The sequence below is a fragment of the Amblyraja radiata genome, assembly GCF_010909765.2.
Source record: "Amblyraja radiata isolate CabotCenter1 chromosome 42 unlocalized genomic scaffold, sAmbRad1.1.pri SUPER_42_unloc_2, whole genome shotgun sequence".
NCBI classification, from domain to species: Eukaryota; Metazoa; Chordata; class Chondrichthyes; order Rajiformes; family Rajidae; genus Amblyraja; species Amblyraja radiata.
In genome coordinates, this window is record NW_022630088.1 from 1,592,329 (window position 1) to 1,613,487 (window position 21,159).

At 49.6% G+C, this 21,159-nt stretch overlaps 2 protein-coding genes across 2 annotated transcripts in view; both read left to right on the forward strand.

Annotated features, from left to right (window-relative positions):
• Window positions 1-19,877, forward strand: part of LOC116969020 (zinc finger protein 84-like) — a 123,860-nt gene extending 103,983 nt beyond the window's left edge. Inside the window, exons 3-4 of the mRNA XM_033015994.1 lie at window positions 16,366-17,220; window positions 19,851-19,877. Of these exons, the coding sequence (XP_032871885.1) occupies window positions 16,366-17,220; window positions 19,851-19,877 (882 nt within the window). The remainder of the gene's footprint in view (window positions 1-16,365; window positions 17,221-19,850) is intronic.
• Window positions 1-21,159, forward strand: part of LOC116969026 — a 573,861-nt gene that overhangs the window by 78,382 nt on the left and 474,320 nt on the right. The gene's annotated exons all lie outside the window — the stretch shown is intronic.

The window sequence follows — 21,159 nt, forward strand, 5'->3', positions numbered from 1 at the left end:
TTGACCAGATTTATCCGGGCCGCGAGGGATAACGGTAAGACTGACCAGCGGTCAAAGTCTCTTTCAGCTTTCTCAACCAGAGGCAGGAAGTTTGTGCGGAACATATCAAATATAGGTATTTTGATAAAAACGCCGAGGTAGCGAAATCCGTCCTCCGCCCATTTGAATGAGGTTAAAGAGCGAGGGAGCTGCTTAGCCAATGAGTTAATCGGTAATAATTCACTTTTTTGGTAGTTAAGTTTATAACCAGAGTACACCCCAAACCGTTCTAAAATATTCATAATCACAGGGAGAGAGCTGACTGGATTCGAGATGTACAGGAGCAGGTCATCCGCATACAATGAGACTTTATGAATTGTGTCAAACCGTGTAATACCTTTAAAGCCCTTCTCTGAGCGTAACCAGACCGCCAAGGGTTCTATCGCGACAGCAAACAGAAGTGGTGATAACGGGCAACCCTGTCTGGTACCTCTCCGAAGGGGGAAGTGGGGCGACAGTGTGTCGTTTGTTTGTACTGAGGCCACCGGGGACGAGTATAGTAGACTGACCCAATGAATGAAACTATTGCCGAGGCCAAACCTGTCCATCGCCTCGTATAGGTACTTCCACTCGACCCTGTCGAAAGCTTTTTCGGCGTCGAGGGAGACCACTATCTCCGGGGTCTCACTACTTGGTGAATGGATGATGTTAAGGAGACGCCTAGTATTGTGGGAGGACTGTCGGCCTGGCATAAACCCTGTTTGATCTAATGAGATAATAACGGGCATCACTTGTTGAAGGCGGAGCGCAAGAACTTTAGAGAGGATTTTGAGGTCCACATTCAAGAGTGAAATTGGTCTATAGCTACTACAAAGCAGAGGATCTTTCTCCTTTTTAAGAATTAGGGAGATAGTAGCCAACGACAAGGTGGGCGGTAGGCGACGATGTAAAAACGCCTCATTGTACATATCTCTCAGGACTGGTGCGAGGAGAGCAGAGAAAGCTTTGTAATATTCTACAGTGAAGCCGTCAGGGCCGGGCGACTTTCCGCTTTGCAGCGATGTGATGGCTGCTTGGACCTCAGTGACAGTTATGGGACCACCCAAGACTTTCGTGGCTTCATCGTCAATTCGGGGAAACGTCATACTACGGAACATGTCATCTGCAGTGGGAGGACAATCGGAAGCGTATAGCTCAGCGTAAAATTTAGCAAATGCTTCATTAATTCTTAGAGGATCGGTATGAATCTCCCCTAAGCTGGATCTAATGGCTGGAATTAGCCGTGAAGTCGCCTCGGTTCTGGCCTGATGGGCCAAAAGCCTCCCAGCTTTATCCCCAGATTCAAAAAAGTGTTGCCTAGATTTAATCAGTCGTAACTTGGCTTTATTGGTAGACATGAGGTCAAAGTCTATTTGTAACCTAAAGCGTTCTTTATAAAAATTAGGGTCTGGGTCAGATGCGTATTTATCATCAATGTCCTTTATTTTTCGTAACAGGTCTGCCATTTGGGACGTCTCGGCTCTTTTCAGGTTGGAGACAAAAGAGATAAGTTGGCCCCTAATATAAGCTTTTGAAGCTTCCCAGAGTATACCTCTTGCTATGTCCGGCGAGTCATTCAGCTCAAAATATAAGGTGATTTGGGAGTTCAAGAATTGCATGTAGTGAGCCTCTGCTAGTAATGAGGAGTTGAACCTCCACTGTTTAAAGGGATTAGTTCGTTTACGAAAGTGAAGATCGAGGGAAGTCGCAGCGTGATCTGATATCACGATACTATGATACTCGCTGGATTTGATTTTGGAGAGCAGTCTGTTATCTAAGAGGAAGAAGTCTATACGGGTATAGGTACGGTGCACGTGGGAAAAAAATGAAAATAATTTAGTCGTGGGAAATGTATGTCTCCATGGGTCAGTGAGCCCAAGTTGTTTGGTAAAAGCATGCAAAGTCCTACCTGATTTAGTTAAAGTGGAGGCTTTGTTCGAAGATCTGTCCAGTATAGGGTCTTGGACCAGATTAAAATCTCCACCCACAATGATGTGGTAATTTTCAATGTTTGGGAGAGATGTAAAAAATGTGGTTACAAATGAGCTGTCATCCCAGTTGGGACCGTAAATACTGGCCAATATGACAGGTGTGTCTTGCAGTTTGCCAGAGACCATGACAAAGCGGCCAGCAGGGTCTTCCACCGTTTTCTGTGGTTCGAACATAACGTTTTTACGAATCAGGATAGCAGTACCCCTAGCCCTATAATTAAATTTTGAATGAAATAAGTGGCTAATCCAGCCTCTCTTAAGCCGTGTTACCTCTCTGTTGCGAAGGTGTGTCTCTTGAATAAAAAATATATCGCCCTTAAGGTATTGCAAGTGGGCCAAGATCTTATCAGTCTTAGTAGGACCCCCCACTCCCCTCACGTTCCACGAGACAAATCTAAGAGTGTCGTTTGTGTTGGCCATAATTAGCTATATCCAAACGAGTGGGCAGAACGCTGTAATACTGCAGATTGAAATGGAAGAGCGCAACGAAGCCAGCTGCTGAGAGTGGGGGTGTGGGTGGTAAAAGGGGAAAAGAAAAAAAACAAAACAAAAAAAATACATACATACGTATACACACAACAAACGGTCGTGACACATATCACTTAACCATCTTTCAAACCTGAGTCCCCGGACCTGAGGTCCCCAATGTCCCAACCGAACCTTGAGTGCCCATTGCACCAAGGTACGTTGTCCTCGCATCCGCATGGAGTAGTCCGATCTTAATTCCCAATCTTTCCACATCCCAAAGCAGCAAAGTCGCTCAATATCAGTAAAGTAACATAAAATGAAATAACTATTATAATGATAACAATGATAATAATAATTTGAGAAATGGACAATAGAAAATAGAAATAGAAATAGAAATAAAGTGAAGTAAACCTAAATGAATAGATACAAAGTTAAAATAATAGCCTTGGTAGTTGTACTACCAATGACATTGCTAACACTAATGGTAATAATAGTAGTGATGATAGTAATAATACAACAAGACAAATTAACAAAATTAACAAAATAGTGATACTAAATAAGTAAGCCAACGTATAAGTGAAACAGGAATAGCTTCCTTTGGTATAACATAGTATAACTTAAAGTTGGTAAGGTATAAAGAAAGAGTTAGCATTAGAGAGATTAACAAGTGACAAACTGGAATCTTGGATTAAGGCGCAGGGCAGAAGAACATCAATTAAGTTTTGTTAAACAAAAACGCTGTAAGAGCTATTTGGTGTAACGCAGCCTTGACTATAATGAGTTCTTATCAGCCCCAGACAGTCCGCTATTAAGACTAGTGTAAACAAACCTTTCAAATGCTGGCCAGCTGCTAAAAGCAAGAAGGCAGAGATCAAATCACGAACCACAATGTGGGTCCCTTTAGCCCTATTTTATAGCATGTACAGGGGAAGAGCCTTTCAAGTATGATTACACATAAACATTAAAAGGAAAAGTTGGTAAGACATAGTCATTGATATAACAGCAAGGCCGAGCGCTAGCAGTGGCTAATTGCTAAGGGCAGTCAAGCTAAAGTTAGTCCATAATGTAACCCATAATGTAACCGTAGATTAACTGGATCCCTGTGCCATTCGGATGTAAACGTACCGAGCAGAGTCAGTCATCTGTGGGTCCCGGTCTGCATCAACGGTAAGATGAAATGAAAGCCTGAGCGTCCTCGGGAGATGTTAACCGTCGCCTCTTTCCCTCCCCGGCCATGATGAACAGCTTGGCCGGATAATGAAGGGAGGGTTTGAGACCCAGGTTGTACAGCTCCTTCACGACGTCCCGATATGCAGAACGTTGTTCAACTATCTCGGGACAGTAATCTTCAAAAATGTGAATCGGGATATCTTTGTACTTCAGCTTACCCCTCTGCCTCCGAGCCTCACGCACCACCAACTCGCGGGTCTGGAATCTATGGAAGCAAACCACAACTGCTCTGGGTTTCCCACCAGGGCTTGGTTTGGCTGCTAGCGTGCGATGGGCTCGGTCTAGCTCCGGGGCTGATTCCAGTATGCGTTCGCCAAGTGTCTCGAGCAGGAGTTGAGAGAAAAAAGCTGTTGTTTGGGGGCCTTCGATGTTCTCGGGGAGGCCGACTATCCTTACGTTATTTCGGCGACTCCTGCCTTCCAGGTCGATAAGCTTAGACTTAAACTTGGCGTTCTCTTCGATGACCGTAGTTAGCATTGTCTCCATAGCTCGCATGTCTTGGCTGGTGGTATCGGCAAATGTCTCTAATGACGAAAGACGCTGTTGTTGATCTAGAATAGTGGTCTGGATATTGTCCAGCTTTGTTTCCAGCTTGGTGAACGCTGCGTTAAATTCTGCCAGTAGCGATGCCTTGTGCTCTGTTAACAAGGCTGCTAGCGTAGCCATGATGGTGCTGGTCGACGAGTCTTCAATATTTTGCTCCTCTTTCTTTCTTCTGCCTGCCATCTTTACGATGTGGAGGAGTGCTGTCGATGGTGTTAAATATTTATGGTAGTTTTAAAACTTAGGCTGAGCTGTAATAACAGTTGAAGGTTAACAGATTGGGAGCTTGGAAAAAGTGCGACTACTCCAGCTTGTTGCTCCGCCTCTACTCCTCTATTGGTTCTAAAGCTTGCAAAAAGTGTCTATTGGTTCTAAACTGCTTGCAAAAAGTGTCTATTGCCTGCTGTTGTGGTGGTAACTGCTTTGAAAGGCTGCACTGCAAAAACAATGGCCATTTGTGGTGGTAACTGCTTTTAAATGGCTGCACTGGAAAAAAATGGCTGTTGGTGGTGGCAATCGCTTTTAAATGGCTGCACTAGAAAAAAATGGCTGTTGTTGGTGGTGGTAATTGCTTTGAAAGACTGCCATTGCAAAAAAAAATGGCTGTTGTTCGTGGAGGTAGCTGCTTTGAAAGGCTGCACTGCAAAAAAAAAACGGTAGTTGGTGGTGCCAACTGCTTTGAAAGGCTGCACTACAAAAAATGGCTATTGTTGGTGGTGGTAACTGCTTTGAAAGGTTGCACTGCAAAAAAAAACTGGCTGTTGTTGGTGGTGCTAACTGCTTTCAAAGGCTGCTCGGCAAAAAAATGGCTGTTGTTGATGGTGGTAACTGCTTTAAAAGGCTACACTGCAAACAAAATGGCTATTAGTGGTGGTAACTGCTTTGAAAGACTGCACTGCAAAAAAAAATGGCGGTTGGTGGAGGTAAGTTCTTTGAAAGGCTGCAATGCAAAAAAAAATGTCTGTTGTTGGTAGTGGTAACTGCTTGAAAAGGCTGCACTGCAAAAAAAATGGCTGTTGTTGGAGGTGGTAACTTTTTAAATGGCTGCACTGGGAAAAAATGACTATTAGTGGTGGTAACTGCTTTGAAAGGTTACACTGTATAACAAAATGGCTGTTGTTGGTGGTGGTAACTGATTTGAAAGGCTGCAATTCAAAACAAAAATGGCTGTTGTTGGTGGTGGTAACTGCTTTAAAGGTGTCTATTGGTTCTAACATGCTTGCAAAAAGTGTCTATTGGTTCTAAAATGCTTGCAAAAAGTGTATATTGGTTCTAACATGCTTGCAAAAAGTGGATCTATTGGTTCTAACATGCTTGCAAAAAGTGTCCCTATTGGTTCTAAAATGCTTGCAGAAAGTGTCTCTATTGGTTCTAAAGCTTGCAAAAAGTGTCTATTGGTTCTAAACTGCTTGCAAAAAAGTGTCTATTGCCTGCTGTTGTGGTGGTAACTGCTTTGAAAGGCTGCACTGCAAAAACAATGGCCATTTGTGGCGGTAACTGCTTTTAAATGGCTGCACTGGAAAAAAATGGCTGTTGGTGGTGGTAATCGCTTTTAAATGGCTGCACTAGAAAAAAATGGCTTTTGTTGGTGGTGGTAATTGCTTTGAAAGGCTGCCATTGCAAAAAAAAAATGGCTGTTGTTGGTGGAGGTAGCTGCTTTGAAAGGCTGCACTGCAAAAAAAAAAACGGTAGTTGGTGGTGCCAACTGCTTTGAAAGGCTGCACTACAAAAAAATGGCTATTGTTGGTGGTGGTAACTGCTTTGAAAGGTTGCACTGCAAAAAAAACTGGCTGTTGTTGGTGGTGCTAACTGCTTTCAAAGGCTGCACGGCAAAAAAATGGCTGTTGTTGGTGGTGGTAACTGCTTTAAAAGGCTGCACTGCAAACAAAATGGCTATTAGTGGTGGTAACTGCTTTGAAAGACTGCACTGCAAAAATAAATGGCGGTTGGTGGAGGTAAGTTCTTTGAAAGGCTGCAATGCAAAAAAAAATGTCTGTTGTTGGTAGTGGTAACTGCTTTAAAAGGCTGCACTGCAAAAAAAATGGCTGTTGTTGGTGGTGGTAACTGCTTTAAAATGGCTGCCCTGGGGGAAAAATGGCTGTTGTTGGTGGTGGTAACTGCTTTGAAAGGCTGCACTGCAAAAAAAAATGGCTGTTGTTGGTGGTGCTAACTGCTTTCAAAGGCTGCACCGGGGGACCAGCCCTCCCGTGTGAACATGGGACCCAACGGGTCCCACTTAGTCTAGTAAAATTATAAAAGGACTGGTCAAGCTAGATGCAGGAATAATGTTCCCAATGGTGGGTGAGTCCAGAATAAGGGGCCACAGTCTTAGAATAAAGGGGAGGTCATTTAAGGCTGAGGTGAGAAAAAAAAATTCACCCAGAGTTGTGAATTTATGGAATTCCCTGCCACAGAGGGCAGTGGAGGCCAAGTCACTGGATGGATTTAAGAGAGTTAGATAGAGCCCTAGGGGGTAGTGGAGTCAAGGGATATGGGGAGAAGGCAGGCACGGGTTATTGATAGGGGATGATCAGCCACGATCACAATGAATGGCGGTGCTGGCTCGAAGGGCCAAATGGCCTCCTCCTGCACCTATTTTCTATGTTTCTATGAAATTGACTGTTTATTCTCTATCTCTCTATCTTCTAAACTTTTATTAAGCAGCGGATGTGGCTCAGCAAAGAGACTGTTCATTTTCTTCGCTGTGCCCTGGCATTTAGATTTGTGACCTTATCGATATATTAAGTTTGATTTCTTCCTATTTCTTCCATTTTGAATTGAATTCAAGAAAGATCTGAATTGCACACTGGCCATGTGGGATTCAGATTGAGGTGTTGGATGAGAATTGGAAATGCCTTTATCTCAGAAAAATATCTGTTAATTTGAAATTGTTTTTTCTTTCTAATGACCTATTTTTAAAGGGTCTGCCTTGTAAGTAGTTAAAGAGTTTAAGTAAAGCCTAGCACTAGCACTAGCAAGAGTACAGCACAAAAACATGAATGTTTTCGCCTTTCTTCTGCAACACTATCGAGATTACAGCACAATAACATGAACAGGCAAGAGGCTGTACAATGCTCTGTAAGATAAAGAATTGCTGAATTGCTGATTATTAGGGTATAAATATATCTGATTGAACATTAACTCTGTGTGTGGAGAAAGATAGACTCTGTAGTCTGTATTTTACATGCTGTGAGAGTTGACTCCTACACCCGCCTGGCGAAATAAAGACCGTTACTGTATTACTAACTTTTGTGTTGTCAGTCTGTTTGAAGCAAATTGTACCTTAACACTAGGACTCAGCACATGGGAGGGGCAAACCCACAAAGGGTGGGACATCGACCTACTCTTTAAAACCCCTTACCGGCTAGAAGTAGATCTCTTTCCCTGATGAAGCTACAGCGATAGAGAAACTGGAAAATCGTTGCCTAGTCGAGAAGAGTTCGGCAGGTGCTTTCCGCAAGCTGGGAAAAACAAAGACTTGGTGAGCACCGTGGTTTTAACCCTACTACGCTAGAGATAATTGATGCTATACTTTACTGCATTAGTATTGCAGTATAGTTTACTACTAACTAAGCCAGAAATGAGTAATAACATGCAGAGGGGAATGGGGGTAGCCATTGTTTAGCAACAGTAGAGCTAATAGGACTTGATGTTTCAATCCCTGTAATAAGTCGGCACTCTTGCTATTTGCAGTGGGAGTGGAGTGGTGAGCGGAGGTACGTCATCGGGGTCATCAGGTGGGCACCCTCCTTCTTTGACGTTTCATTGATAAGCCCACAACATCTCCAGAGGGCTCATGGGTGAGACCTGGCGTCCCAGTTACACCTCCCACAATTCCATACCCTCCTGTCTACATCTTGCAACACAATCGTTATCTCTCCTTTTGATCCAAATCCAATTGCTGCCTTTTTCTGCAGAATTTGATGATGACTTGATTGCTTGTTGGAGGGAGCAACCCCTCACCTCCATTTTCTTTAATAGCCTGGTCGTAGATGTAGCAACAAATCCCATGCATCCCACTTTGACTGGGAAAATCTTGGTTTTCCTGCCATTCTGGGCAGCTTCAGCTGCCTGTTCAGAGTACTTGGTCTTTTTCCTCTCATAAGCTTCTTCAACACCATCATCCCATGGAACTGTCTATTCCACAACGTATGCCAACTTGGCTGTTGTGGACCACAGGACCATGTCAGGCCGGAGTATAATAATGTGTAATAATGTGAATCGCGACCAACACAGGAATCAACCGAGACCGAGAGACTTCTTCGCAGTCGCTGTTAGAGTTATTTATAAAATGGCCCAGACTCTGCACCATCTGAGGGTTTCTGCAAGTGCGGAACCCACATAGGGTATCACGAGGCAGGCAAAGATATTAACACACTTTGTAAAACCGGCAAATCCCAACCAGGAAACATTACAAAAATTGGCCTCTAATGCTGAAACCTGGCCAAAGCAAACACGACAAAGTTTGATTGAACATTGCCTGAAAAATCTAGATGAGGAGAAGCTGGAGCGTGAACCAACTGATCGTGTACAGGAGGCCGGTCGCCAAAGCATTAATCTGGATTATTTGGGTGATAAATTTAAAATCAGAACCTGACTTCAGAGACCGGCTGGAACAGCGAGGCAGCTTCATGGAGCCACAGCCCCACAGACAGGCCCCGCATCAACGTCCAATGTAGCTGTAGCTGTAGCTGTAGATGTAGATGTTTACATCCCACAGATGGAGACACAGAGAGAGAGAGATGGAGAGTGAGAGACAGACAGAGACAGACAGAGACAGAGAGATAGACTCCGCTCAGCGGCGACATGACTCCGGCCCATCCGGGTCCCCACTCACTCACTCACTCACTCACTCGCGGCTCATCCGCCCGCCCGCTGCCCGTTGCCCCGGAGACAGAGACAGAGAGACCGCGAGGGGCCTTAACCCGGAAACGACGTCACGGCCCCGGCCGTTGCTCCGCAGGCTGCGGGGCGGCCTCAGCCCGGAAATGACGCCACGGCCAAGATGGAGCCGACCCGCACTGGAAGGTGAGAGAGAACAAGGGGGAGGGAGAGGGAGAGGGTGGGGAGGGAGAGATGGAGAAGGGGATAGAGAGAGAGAATGGGGAGAGAGATAGGAGGGGTGGAGAGAAAGAGAATGTGGGGAGGGAGAGAGAGGAGCAGAATGAGAGATAGAAGGGTGGAGAGAGAAGGGAGTGGGTGAGTGAGAGAGAAGGGGGAGGGGAGGAGAGAGATATCTGAGCGGTGGGAGGCTGAGGGGCAGGAATAAGGGGAGAGGGTCAGAGAGAGAGGAGACAGTCCGGGGGAGGTAGGGGAGAGAGTCTGGGGGTGGAAAAAGGGTGAAGTGAGTAGCGGGGGGAAGCAAGGAGCAAAGGGAGGGGGGAGGGATTCAAGGGGGAGTGGGTTTGGAGGAGGATGAATGGGGGGGCAGGGAACTTGGGGGGGAGAGATAGGGGTCAAATGAGTCAGGTGGGGGTTCACATTGTTTGGGGGTGGGGGGGAGGGAGCAAAGGGGGTTAAGGAGCAGGAGGCGGCAGAGGTAAGGGGCGGGGAGCCACAGGGAGGAGGTCACATTGTTTGGGGGTGGGGAGGGTGTTGCAGTTTAGGAAGTCAAACCAGGGCAGTATCTTCACTGTGAATGGCGGGGCGCTGGGGCAATAGACAATAGGTGCAGGAGTAGGCCATTCTGCCCTTTGAGCCAGCACCGCCATTCCATGTGATCATGGCTGATCATCCCAATCAGTACCCCATTCCTGCCTTCTCCCCATATCCATTGACTACGCGATCTTTGAGAGCCCTATCTAGCTCTCTCTTGAATGTATCCAGAGAACCAGCCTCCACCGCCCTCTGATGCAGAGAATTCCACACTCACAACTCTCTGTGAGAAAAAGTGTTTCCTCGTCTTTGTTCCAAAATGGCTTACCCCATATTCTTAAACTGTGGCCCCTGGTTCTGGACTCCCCCAATATCGGAAACATGTTTCCTGCCTCTAGCATGTCCAAACCCTTAACAATCTTATATGTTTCAATAAGATCCCCTCATCCTTCTAAACTCCAGAGTACAAGCACAGCCGCTCCATTCTCTCAGCATATGACAGCCCCGCCATCCCGGCAATTAACCTTGTAGACCTACGCTGCTCTCCCTCAATAGCAAGAATGTCCTTCCTCAAATTAGGGGACCAATACCGTACACAATACTCCAGGTGTGGTCTCACTTGGACACTGTACAACTCTGACCCTTGCGGAATGTGTGGAGCCGAGGGATCTAGAAGTGTGGGTACGAGTTGGGCCGAAGGGCCTCTTTCCAACGCTGTATCACTCTATGACTCTATGACAAAGTGCTGGAGTAACTCAGTGGGTCAGGCTGCATCTGTGCAGAAGATAGACACAAAGTGCTGGAGTAACCCAGTGGGTCAGGCAGCATCTGTGGAGAAGATAGACACAAAGTGCTGGAGTAACTCAGCGGGTCAGGCAGCATCTGTGGAGAGAAGCAATGGTTGGCGTTTTGGGTCAACACACTTCATTGGTTTAGTTTAGTTTAGGGATGCAGCGCAGAAACAACAGGTCTTGGGAAACAATGGGAGGGAGAGGAACATGGAGCAGCAGCTCGATGACCTCCGTCTGGTCAGGGAGAGTGAGGAGGTCATAGAGAGGAGTTACTGAGAGGTGGTCACTCCAAGACCACGGGAGCCAGACAAGTGGGTCACAGTTAGGAGGGGCAAAGGGCAGAGGCAGGGACTAGAGAGTACCCCAGTGGCTGTACACCTTGGCAATAAGAACTCCTGTTTGAGTACTGTTGGGGGGGACAGCCTACCTGGGGTTAGCGACAGCGGCCGGTCCTCCGGCACAGAGACTGGTCCTGTTGCTCAGGAGGGTAAGGAAAAGAAGAGGTGAGCAGTAGTAAAATGGGATTCTATAGTTAGGGGGTCAGATAGGCGCAGTCAGGAGACCCGGATGGTAGTTTGGCTCCCTGGTGCCAGGGTCTGGGATGTGTCCTCACGTGTCCAAGATATCCTGAAATGGGAGGGAGAGGAGCCTGAGGTCATGGTACATATAGGTACCAATGACATGGGTAGCAAAGGAGAATTTAGGGTGTTAGAAAGAGAGTTAAGGAAAAGGACCGCTAAAGTAACAATTTCAGGATTACTGCCTGTGCCACGCGACAGTGAGTGTAGGAATGGAGCGAGGTGGAGGATAAATGCGTGGCTGAAGGGCTGGTGCAGTGGGCAGGGATTCAAGTTTCTGGATCATTGGGACCTCTTTCGGGGAAGATGTGACCTGTACAAAAAGGACGGGTTGCACTTGAACCCGAAGGGGACCAATATACTGGCGGGGAGATTTGCAAAGGCTACTGGGGAGACTTTAAACTAGAATGGTTGGGGGGAGGGACTCAGATAGAGAAAGCTAGTAGACAGTGTGTGAGGCAGGAGGCAGAGAAGAGAAGCACTCATACCCAACATGTACGGGGGAAAGAAGAAAAAGATAATAAACAGAGAATAAGAGGTGTTTAAGAAGGAACTGCAGATGCTAGAAAATCGAAGGTACAGAAAAATGCTGGAGAAACTCAGTGGGTGCAGCAGCATCTATGGAGTGAAGGAAATAGGCTACGTTTTGGGCCGAAACCCTTCTTCAGACTGCTGCCCTTGTTGCGAGTGGGGGGATGGGGAGAGAGAGCAGTGTTGTGGGGTATGGAAGAGACCCTGGTGCGAGCCTCATCTATGGTGGAGGAGGGAACCGCCCCCCCCCCTTCCCTGAAGAATGAGGGCATTTCAGATGCCCTGGTGTGGAACGCCTCATCCTGGGAGCAGATGCGGCGTAGACGGAGGAATTGGGAGTAGGGGATGGAGTTCTTACAGGAAGCAGGGTGGGAAGAAGTGTAGTCCAGATAGCCATGGGAGTCAGTAGGCTTATAGTGGATGTCGGTCAGAAGTCTATCACCTGCGATGGAAATAGTGAGGTCAAGGAATGGTAGGGAAGTGTCGGAAATAGTCCAGGTGTATTTGAGTGCCGGATGGAAGTTGGTGGTGAAGTGGATTAAGTCAGTCAGTTGTGTGCGGGTGCAGGAGGTGACACCAAAGCAGTCGTCGATGTGGCGGAGGTAGAGGTCGGGGATGGGGCCCTGGCATATATTGAACAATGATTATTCGACGTACCCGACAAAGAGGCAGGCGTAGCTGGGGCCCATGCGTGTGCCCATAGCTACGCCTTGTATTTGGAGGAAATGGGAGGAGTCAAACGTGAAGTTATTGAGGGTAAGGACCCGCTCCGCTAGGTGGAGGAGAGTGTCAGTGGCCGGGTTTAGGTTGCTTCTCTGGTTGAGGAAGAACCGGAGGGCTTTGAGACCATCCTGGTGGGGGGTCGAAGTGTAGAGTGACTGGATGTCCATGGTGTAGATGAGGGGGTGAGGGCCTACAGAATGGAATGCGCGGAGACGACGGAAAGTGTCTGAGGTGTCTTGAACATAGGTAGGGATGGATTTAACCAAGGAGGATAGGATGGAGTCGTGGTATGTGGAAATAAGTTCGGTAGGGCACAAACAGGCAGAGACAATGGGTCTACCAGGACAGTCAGGTTTGTGGATTTTGGGGAGAAGGTAAAATCGGGCCGTGCGGGGCTGGGGATCGATGAGGTTGGAGGCTCGGTCGGGCAGGGCGTGGGAGTTGATGTAGTCGGTGATGGTACTAGAGATGGTGGCCTGGTGCTCGCCATGGTCCAGGGGTAAGTAGGAGGAGGTGTCTGAGAAATGGCGCGTGGCCTCAGCTTTGTAGAGATCGACGCGCCAGACTACCACGGCACCTCCCTTGTCGGCAGGTTTGATAACCCAGTCTGGGTTGTTGCGGAGTGAGTCGATGGCAGTACGTTCAAGGGGGGAGAGATTGGAGTGAGACAGGAGAGTGGAGAACTAGAGGCGGTTGATGTCGCGACGGCAGTTTTGCATAAAGAGTTCTAAAGCTGGAGGGCCGCGAGGGGGGGGGGGGGGGTCCACCAGGAGGGGGTGCGTTGGAGACGGGAATATGGATCATCAATGGGGGGCGAGGACTCCTTCCCATGGAAGAACGCTGTGAAGTGGAGGCGACGGTAGAAGAGCTCCAAGTCGTGGTGGGCGCGGAACTCATTGAGGTGGGGACGGAGGGGGAAAAAGGTAAGACCTCTGCTGAGGATAGACCGTTCGGTGTCGGAAAAGGGGAGGTCAGGGGGGATGGTGAACACCCGGCAGGGATGGGGGTTGGGGCCGGAGGAAGGCAGGTGAGTGGACTGGGGACGAGGCGATGTGTGTTGGGGGGGGGGTAGTGGGTGGTCGCGGTGGGGGGTGAGAGGGCTGTAGTGTAGGTGGGGAAGAGCAGGGGTCACATAGTTAGAGGGGGATGGGGGAGACTCAGTGGAACTGCCACTGAGGTTACCTGTGCTGGGCAGACTGGCACTAGGACCCAGTGGAGTCAAACCCAGGAGAGTGGGAGTTAGCAGCGTGGAGGCTTCAGGCACAGTGCAGAGTCCAGGCTCCAGGTAAGGCGACGGCTGTGGGCTGCTGGAGGGAGGTGGAGTGGCGAGAGTCGGCGGACCCGATGGTGGGAGTACAGTGGCGAGGGTCGGCGGACCCGATGGTAGGAGTCCGTGGGTAGTAGAGTCGGGATCCGCGGGCGATGCGTGGGAGGTCCCGGTGGGCGGATGGTCGGTGGGGTGGCGCGGAGCGGCCAGCCCGGTAAGGTAACGAGATGAGTAGGGTGCGGTGCAGCGGCCATGTTCGGGGAGCCCCGGTCCGGCGGCCGTGTAGAGTAGGTCCGGTGCGACAGCGATGTTAGATGGGCCGGGTGCGACGGCGATGCTGGATGGGCCCAGTGCGACGGCGATGTTAGATGGGCCCGGTGTGGCTGTGATGTGCGGCAGGCCCAGTGGGACGGCGATGTCGGATGGGCCCGGTGCGGCGATGAGGTTGGGCGGTCCCGGGGGGGGGGGCGGCGAGGTTCGGCGGTCGCGTTTCTTGGTGGTGGGTTTCTTAAATGAGTGAGCAGAGAAACAGAGGGGAGTAAAATGAGGGTAGAAGCAATAGGTAGCAAGGTGAAAAGTAATAGTGGCAGGCAGACAAAAGCAGGGCAAAAATCAAAAAGGGCCACTCTTCAACATAATTGTATAAAGGGTAAGAGCGTTGTAAAAACAAGCCTGAAGGCTTTGTGTCTCAATGCAAGGAACATTCGTAATAAGGTGGATGAGTTGAATGTGCAGATAGCTATTAATGATTATGATATAGTTGGGATCACGGAGACATGGCTCCATGGTGACCAAGGCTGGGAGCTGAACATCCAGGGATATTCAATATTCAAGAGGAATATTCGAGAGAATGGAAAAGGATGTGGGGTAGCGTTGCTGGTTAGAGAGGGGATTAACGTAATAGAAAAGAAGGACATTAGCTTGGAGGATGTGGAATCGATATGGGTAGAGCTGCGAAACCCTAAGGGGCAGAAACGCTAGTGGGAGTTGTGCACAGGCCACCTAACAGTAGTAGTAGAGTTGGGGATGGCATCAAACAGGAAATTAGAAATGCGTGCAACAAAGGTAAAACAGTTATAATGGATGACTTCAATCTACATATAGATTGGGTGAATCAAATTGGCAGGGGTGCTGAGGAAGAGGATTTCTTGGAATGTATGCGGGATAGTTTTCTAAACCAACATGTAGAGGAACCAACGAGAGAGCAGGCTATTCTTGACTGGGTATTGAGTAATGAGGAAGGGTTAGTTAGCAGTCTTGTTCTGCGTGGCCCCTTGGGCAAGAGTGGCCATAATATGGTTGAGTTCTTCGTTAGGAAGGAGAGTAACATTGTTAATTCAGAAACAAGGGTTCTGAACTTAAAGAAAGGTAACTGAAGGTATGAGACGTAAATTGGCCAAGAGAGACTGGCAATTGTTTCTTAAAGGGTTGAGGGTGGATATGCAATGGAAGGCATTTAAAGGCTGCATGGATGAACTACAACAATTGTTCATCCCAGTTTGGCAAAATAATAAATCAGGGAATGTAATGCACCGTGGATAACAAGGGAAATCAGGGATAGTAACAAAACAAATGATGAAGCGTACAAATTAGCCAAAAAAAGCAGCCTACCAGAGGACTGGGAGAAATTCAGTCCAGCAGAGGAGGACAAAGGGCTTAATTAGGAAAGGGAAAATTGATTATGAAAGAAAACTGGCAGGGAACATAAAAGCTGACTGCAAAAGTTTTTATAGCTATGTCAAGAGAAAGAGATTAGTTAAAACAAATGTAGGCCCCTTGCAGTCAGAAACAGATGAATTGATCATGGGGAACAAGGACATGGCAGACGAATTGAATAACTACTTTGGTTCTATCTTCACTAAGGAAGACTTAAATAATCTGCCGGAAATAGCAGGGAACCGGGGGTCAAATGAGATGGAGGAACTGAGTAAAATCCAGATTTAGGGGGATCTTATAGAAACTTACAAAATTCTTAAGGGGTTGGTCAGGCTAGATGCAGGAAGATTGTTCCCGTTTTTGGGGAAGTTCAGAACAAGGGGTCACAGTTTAAGGCTAAAGGGAAAATCTTTTAGGACTGAGATGAGAAAAACATATTTTAGACAGAGAGTGGTCAATCTCTGGAGTTCTCTGCCACAGAATGTAGTTGAGGCCAGTTCATTGGCTATATTTAAGAGGGAGTTAGATGTGGCCCTTGTGGCTAAAGGGATCAGGGGGTATGGAGAGAAGGCAGGTACAGGATACTGAGTTGGATGATCAGCCATGATCATATTGAATGGCGATGCAGGCTCGAAGGCCTGAATGGCCTACTGCTGTGCCTATTTTCTATGTTTCCATGTTTCTATGTCTTTCGGCCCATGGAGTCCGCGCAGAATTATGTAATGGTTTCATCCGCCATAAACACACTCAATATGTGTTAGTAATGTCCTGTTTGCCAGCTTGTTATCCATTTGTTCCCCTCCTGCAGGGTTTAGGAGCCGTTGCTGTGGATGGAGAGACGACGACATGAGCAGCTATTGACGGTGGCGAGGGTGCAGGTGAGCCCCCTCCTCCCTTTTGCTCGGTGTGCGGGCTGAGCTTCGAGGGGCTGAGCATCGATGGAGGACTACATGACGGGGCGCAACAAGGAGAAGCGTTATGAGTGCGACGTGTGTGGCAAGGCATGGCAGTGCCCAAGCCAGCTGCAGAGCCACCGGCGGGTGCACACGGGGGAACGTCCCTTCAACTGCTCAGAGTGCGACAAGTGTTTCAAGACGGCGAATGTCCTAGAGGCCCACCGGCGGGTTCACACGGGCGAGAAGCCCTATGGCTGCTCCACATGCGGAAAGAGTTTTCCCCAGTTGTCGGGGCTGCGGGAGCACCAGCGGGTGCACAGCAGTGAGCGGCCCTTCAACTGCTCCGACTGCGGCAAAGGCTTCAAGTCGCCCAAGGAATTGAAGGTGCACAGGCGGCTGCATACCGGTGAGCGTCCCTTCACCTGCAGCGACTGCGGCATAGGCTTCACCCGCTCCAGCAGCCTGCTGAAGCACCAACGCACCCACACCGGCGAGCGCCCCTACACCTGTGCCCAATGCGGCAAGGGCTTCACTCAGTCCAGCAGCCTGATGCAGCACCAGCGCACCCACACTGGCGAGCGCCCCTACACCTGTGCCCAGTGCGGCAAGTGCTTTTCCCAATCCAGCAACCTGCTGAAGCACCAGCTAATCCACACTGGCGAGCGTCCTTACACCTGTGCCCAGTGCGGCAAGGGCTTCACCCAATCGTGCAGCCTGCTGAAGCACCAGCGCACCCACACTGGCGAGCGCCCCCACACCTGTGCCCGGTGCGGCAAGGGCTTCACCCACTCCAGCAACCTGCTGAAGCACCAGCGCACCCACACTGGCGAGCGCCCCCACACCTGTGCCCGGTGCGGCAAGGGCTTCATCTGCTCCACCCAACTGCTGTCCCACCAGCGGGTGCACTCCGGCGTCCGTCCCATCCCCAGCCCGGTGTGTGGAGAGCGCTTTGCCATGGCCTCCCACGCTCTGTCTCACCAGCACTTGCACACCAGTGGCCAGCCCTACGACTGCCCGTACTGCGGTGAGGCGTTTGACAGCTCGCGGGGTTTGCGGCAGCACTGGCGGGCCCACGCCGGCGAGCAGCTGCTCCCACTGTGATGAGAGAGCATGGGGGCTGCGGTAGCACCAGCGGATACATACCAGAGAGAGACCCTTTGTGTGCGCTGAGTGTGTCAAGGGTTTCACCCGCATGTCAAGCCTGTGGCAGCATCGGCGTAAACAGCGGTGAGTGTCCCATCCCCTGCCCGTCCTGTGGTAAGGGCTTCACCCGCCTTGACCACATGCTGGAGCACCGGCGAGTCCACACTGGCCAGAGTCCTTTCACTCTGCCCACTCTGTGACAATGCCTTTGACCGCTCCTCCAGCCTGCTGGCACACCGCCACGAGGATAGGCGCTGTTTAGGTCGACACAAAATGCTGGAAGGAATGGGTAATGTTTCTGGTCGAGACCCTCTTCAGTCTCGACCCGAAATGTCACCCAGTCCTTCTCTCCACAGATGCTGACTGTCCCACTGATTTACTCCAGCATTTTGTATACTTTTTTGTAAACCAGCATCTGCAGTTCCTAGTTTTTAAACCATTCTGGTTAACCATCTCTGCACCTCCCCCAAAGCCTCCACATCAGTCCTGTAATGGAGTGACCAGAACTGTATGCAATACTCCAAATGTTACCTGACCAATGTCCCTTAAAGCTGCACATATACATTCCTCTCTCCTTATCTCACATCCTTTTATCCTCTTATTCCTCCTCGCCTCTGCACTTACTTCACTCATCTGCCGATCACCCCCTCATCTGTTAACATAGAGTCAGCCTGAAGAAGGGTCCTGACCCGAAAGGTCACCTATCCATGTTCTCCACAGATGCTGCCTGACCCGCCGAGTTACTCTAGCACTGTGTGAAATGTCACCTATCCATGTTCTCCAGAGATGCTGCCTGACCTGCTGAGTTACTCTAGCACTGTGTGAAATGTCACCTATCCATGTTCTCCAGAGATGCTGCCTGACCTGCTGAGTTACTGCAGCACTTTGTGTTAGAGTCATAGAGTGATACAGTGTGGAAACAGGACCTTCGGCCCAACATGCCCACACCAACCAACATGTCCCGGCTACACTAGTCCCATCCGCCAGCATTTGGTCCCTATCCCACCAAACATGGCCTAACTGTGTACCTGTCTATAACTGTTTCTTAAACGATGGGATAGTCCCAGCCTCGACTACCTCCACCGGCAGCTTGTTCCATACACCCACCACCCTCCGTTGTAAAGTTACCCCTCAGATTCCTGTTAAATCTTTTCCCCTTCACTTTGAACTGATGTCCTCTGGTCCTCGATTCCCTCACTCTGGGCAAGAGATTCTGTGCATCGAACTAAATTGTGTTCTATGCAAGATTCCAGCATCTGCGGTTTCTTGTGTCTCCCTCACCTATGTTAACCTATCACTTCTACAGAAGAGTCTCAACCTGAAACATCACCCATTCCTTCTCTCTAGAGATGCTGCCTGTCCCGCTGAGTTACTCCAGCATTTTGTATCCACCTATCACTTGCCAGGCTTTGTCCAGCCCCCATCTCTCTTTTCCAGCTTCCTCCCCCCACCTTCTCCAATCAGTCTGAAGAATGGTCCCGACTCAAAATGTGGTCTGTCCATTCCCTCTAAAGCAGTGGAGGAAGTCAGTGGGTCTGTAGAGGGAAGGGAATCTAAGGCGACCACACCAAGCAATCTGAAGAAGGGCCCTGAACTAGAATGTTGCCTGTCCATGCTCTCCAGAGGTGCAAATTACTCCAGGAGATTGTGTCTGTTTTTGTAAACCAGCATATGCAGTTCCTTGTATCTAGACTAGGCGTGCATTTCACCGTGCACTTGCGCTCGGTCCACCAAGGCCTGCTGGATCTTCCGGTTGCAAACTATTTTAACTCCCCTTCCCACTCGCACACTGGTCTTTCTATCCTGGCCCTCCTCCATTGCCAGAGGGAGGTGACACGCAAACTGGAGGGACAGCACCTCATAGCTTGGAACCCAATGTCTTGTCTTCTTCTCGCTGGCGAAAGGCGTCAGGATTAATCCGTAGTCACCGCTTCCCGTATTTCAAGTATGTTTTAAAAGTATGTTTTAGTGTTTCTGGGTTTGTTTTACATGGGGGGGGGGGGGGGAGTGGGAATTGGGGGGAACTTTTTTTCAGTCACTTAACTCGACGGAGATGCGATTTTTCTCCTTTGCCGAGGTTCCCCCGTGAGGAGCTCCAACCTCGGGGCCTGTGGACTTTAACAACGTGAAGCCCGCGGTCTCCGGTAAGAAGAGGCCGACTCGGGAGCTCCATGCTGCGAAGTGTTCCAATCCTTCCCACGCCGGAGTTTCCGTCATCCCGACGCAAGGGCTTCGGACATCGGACCGTCGGCAGCGGCAACTGCGGAGGGTTCAACAGCCCCGACCACGGGTGAACAAACGAGGAAGATGATTGAACTTTATTCCCTTCCATCACAGTGAGGAATGTGGATTCCGCTGCGGTGGATGTTTCTGTTAAATTGTATTTTATGTGGCTGTGTGTCTTGTTGCTTTTTACTTAGTATGGCTGTATGGTAGCTCAAATATAACTGTTCCTTAATTGGTGCATGTGACAATAAATTTGAACGATAAGCTTTCCTCTATATCTGTATCTATCACCATAATTATAAAACTCTGATCTTGGATGTGTGTGTGTGTGTTTATTTATTTGTTTGTGTGTTGTCACATTACTCGAAAAAAACCACATGCTAATGACCACCTCTCCCCCCCCCTCTCTTCCACCCACCCCCCTCTCTTCCTCCCCTCTCTCTGTGTCTGCCCCTTCTCTCTCTCTGCCCTCCGACCTCCTCCCTCTCCCTGTCTAGACGCGCCTGCGAGTTGGGGGGGGGGCTCTCTTCCTCCCCCCCCAGCCTAAAACCCCTCCCCCACCCTCCTCTCTCTCCCCCCTGCCTCTCACTTGGGCTCTCTCTTCATCCCCCCTCAATCCACCCCTCCCTCTCCCCCCGCCCCCCCTCGCTCCACTCCTCCCTCTCTCTCCGCCCCTCTCTCTCTTGGCCACTCTCTCTGTCTCTGTCTCTGCCTTCTCTCTCTACCCCCCCCCCCCACCCCCACCTCTCCCTCTCTAGACGCGCCTGCGAGTTGGGTGTATGCATGATAGGACGGGGATGGGGCAATAGGAGCTAATAAATAATATTAATATAATATCAAGGGGGGGGGGTTTAGTGTGTGTGTGTGAGGGCGTTTAGTATGTGTGTGTGCGTGGGGGTGGGTTAGTGAGTATGTATGTGTGTGGGGGGGTTAGTGTGTGTGGGGGGGGTCAATGTGTGTGTGTGGGGGGTTAGTGTGTGTATGTGTGTGGGGGGGGGTTACTATGTATGTGTGTGGGGGCGTCAGTATGTGTGGGGGGGGGTTAGTGTGTGTGTGGGGGGGGTAGTGCGTGTGTGGGTGGGTTAGTGTGCGTGTGGAGGGGTTAGTGTGTGGGGGGTTAGTGTGTGTGGGTCTAGTGTGTGTGTGGGGGGGTGGGTTAGTGTGTGGGGGGTAAGTGTGTTGGTGTGGGGGGCTTAGTGTTTATGTGTGGGGGGGAGGTAGTATGTGTGTGGGGGGGAGGTTAGTGTGTGTGGGGGGGTAGTGTGTGGGGGGGTTAGTGTGTGGGGGGTTTGTGTGGGGAGTTAGTGTGTGGGGGGTTAGTGTGTGTGTGGGGGGGGTTAGTGTGTGTGTTGGGGGGGTTAGTGTGTGGGGGGGGTTAGTGTGTGGGGGGGGGGTTAGTGTGTGTGGGGGGGGGGGTTAGTGTGTGTGTGGGGGGGTTAGTGTGTGTGTGGGGGGGGTTAGTGTGTGTGTGTGGGGGGGTTAGTGTGTGTGTGCGGGGTCAGT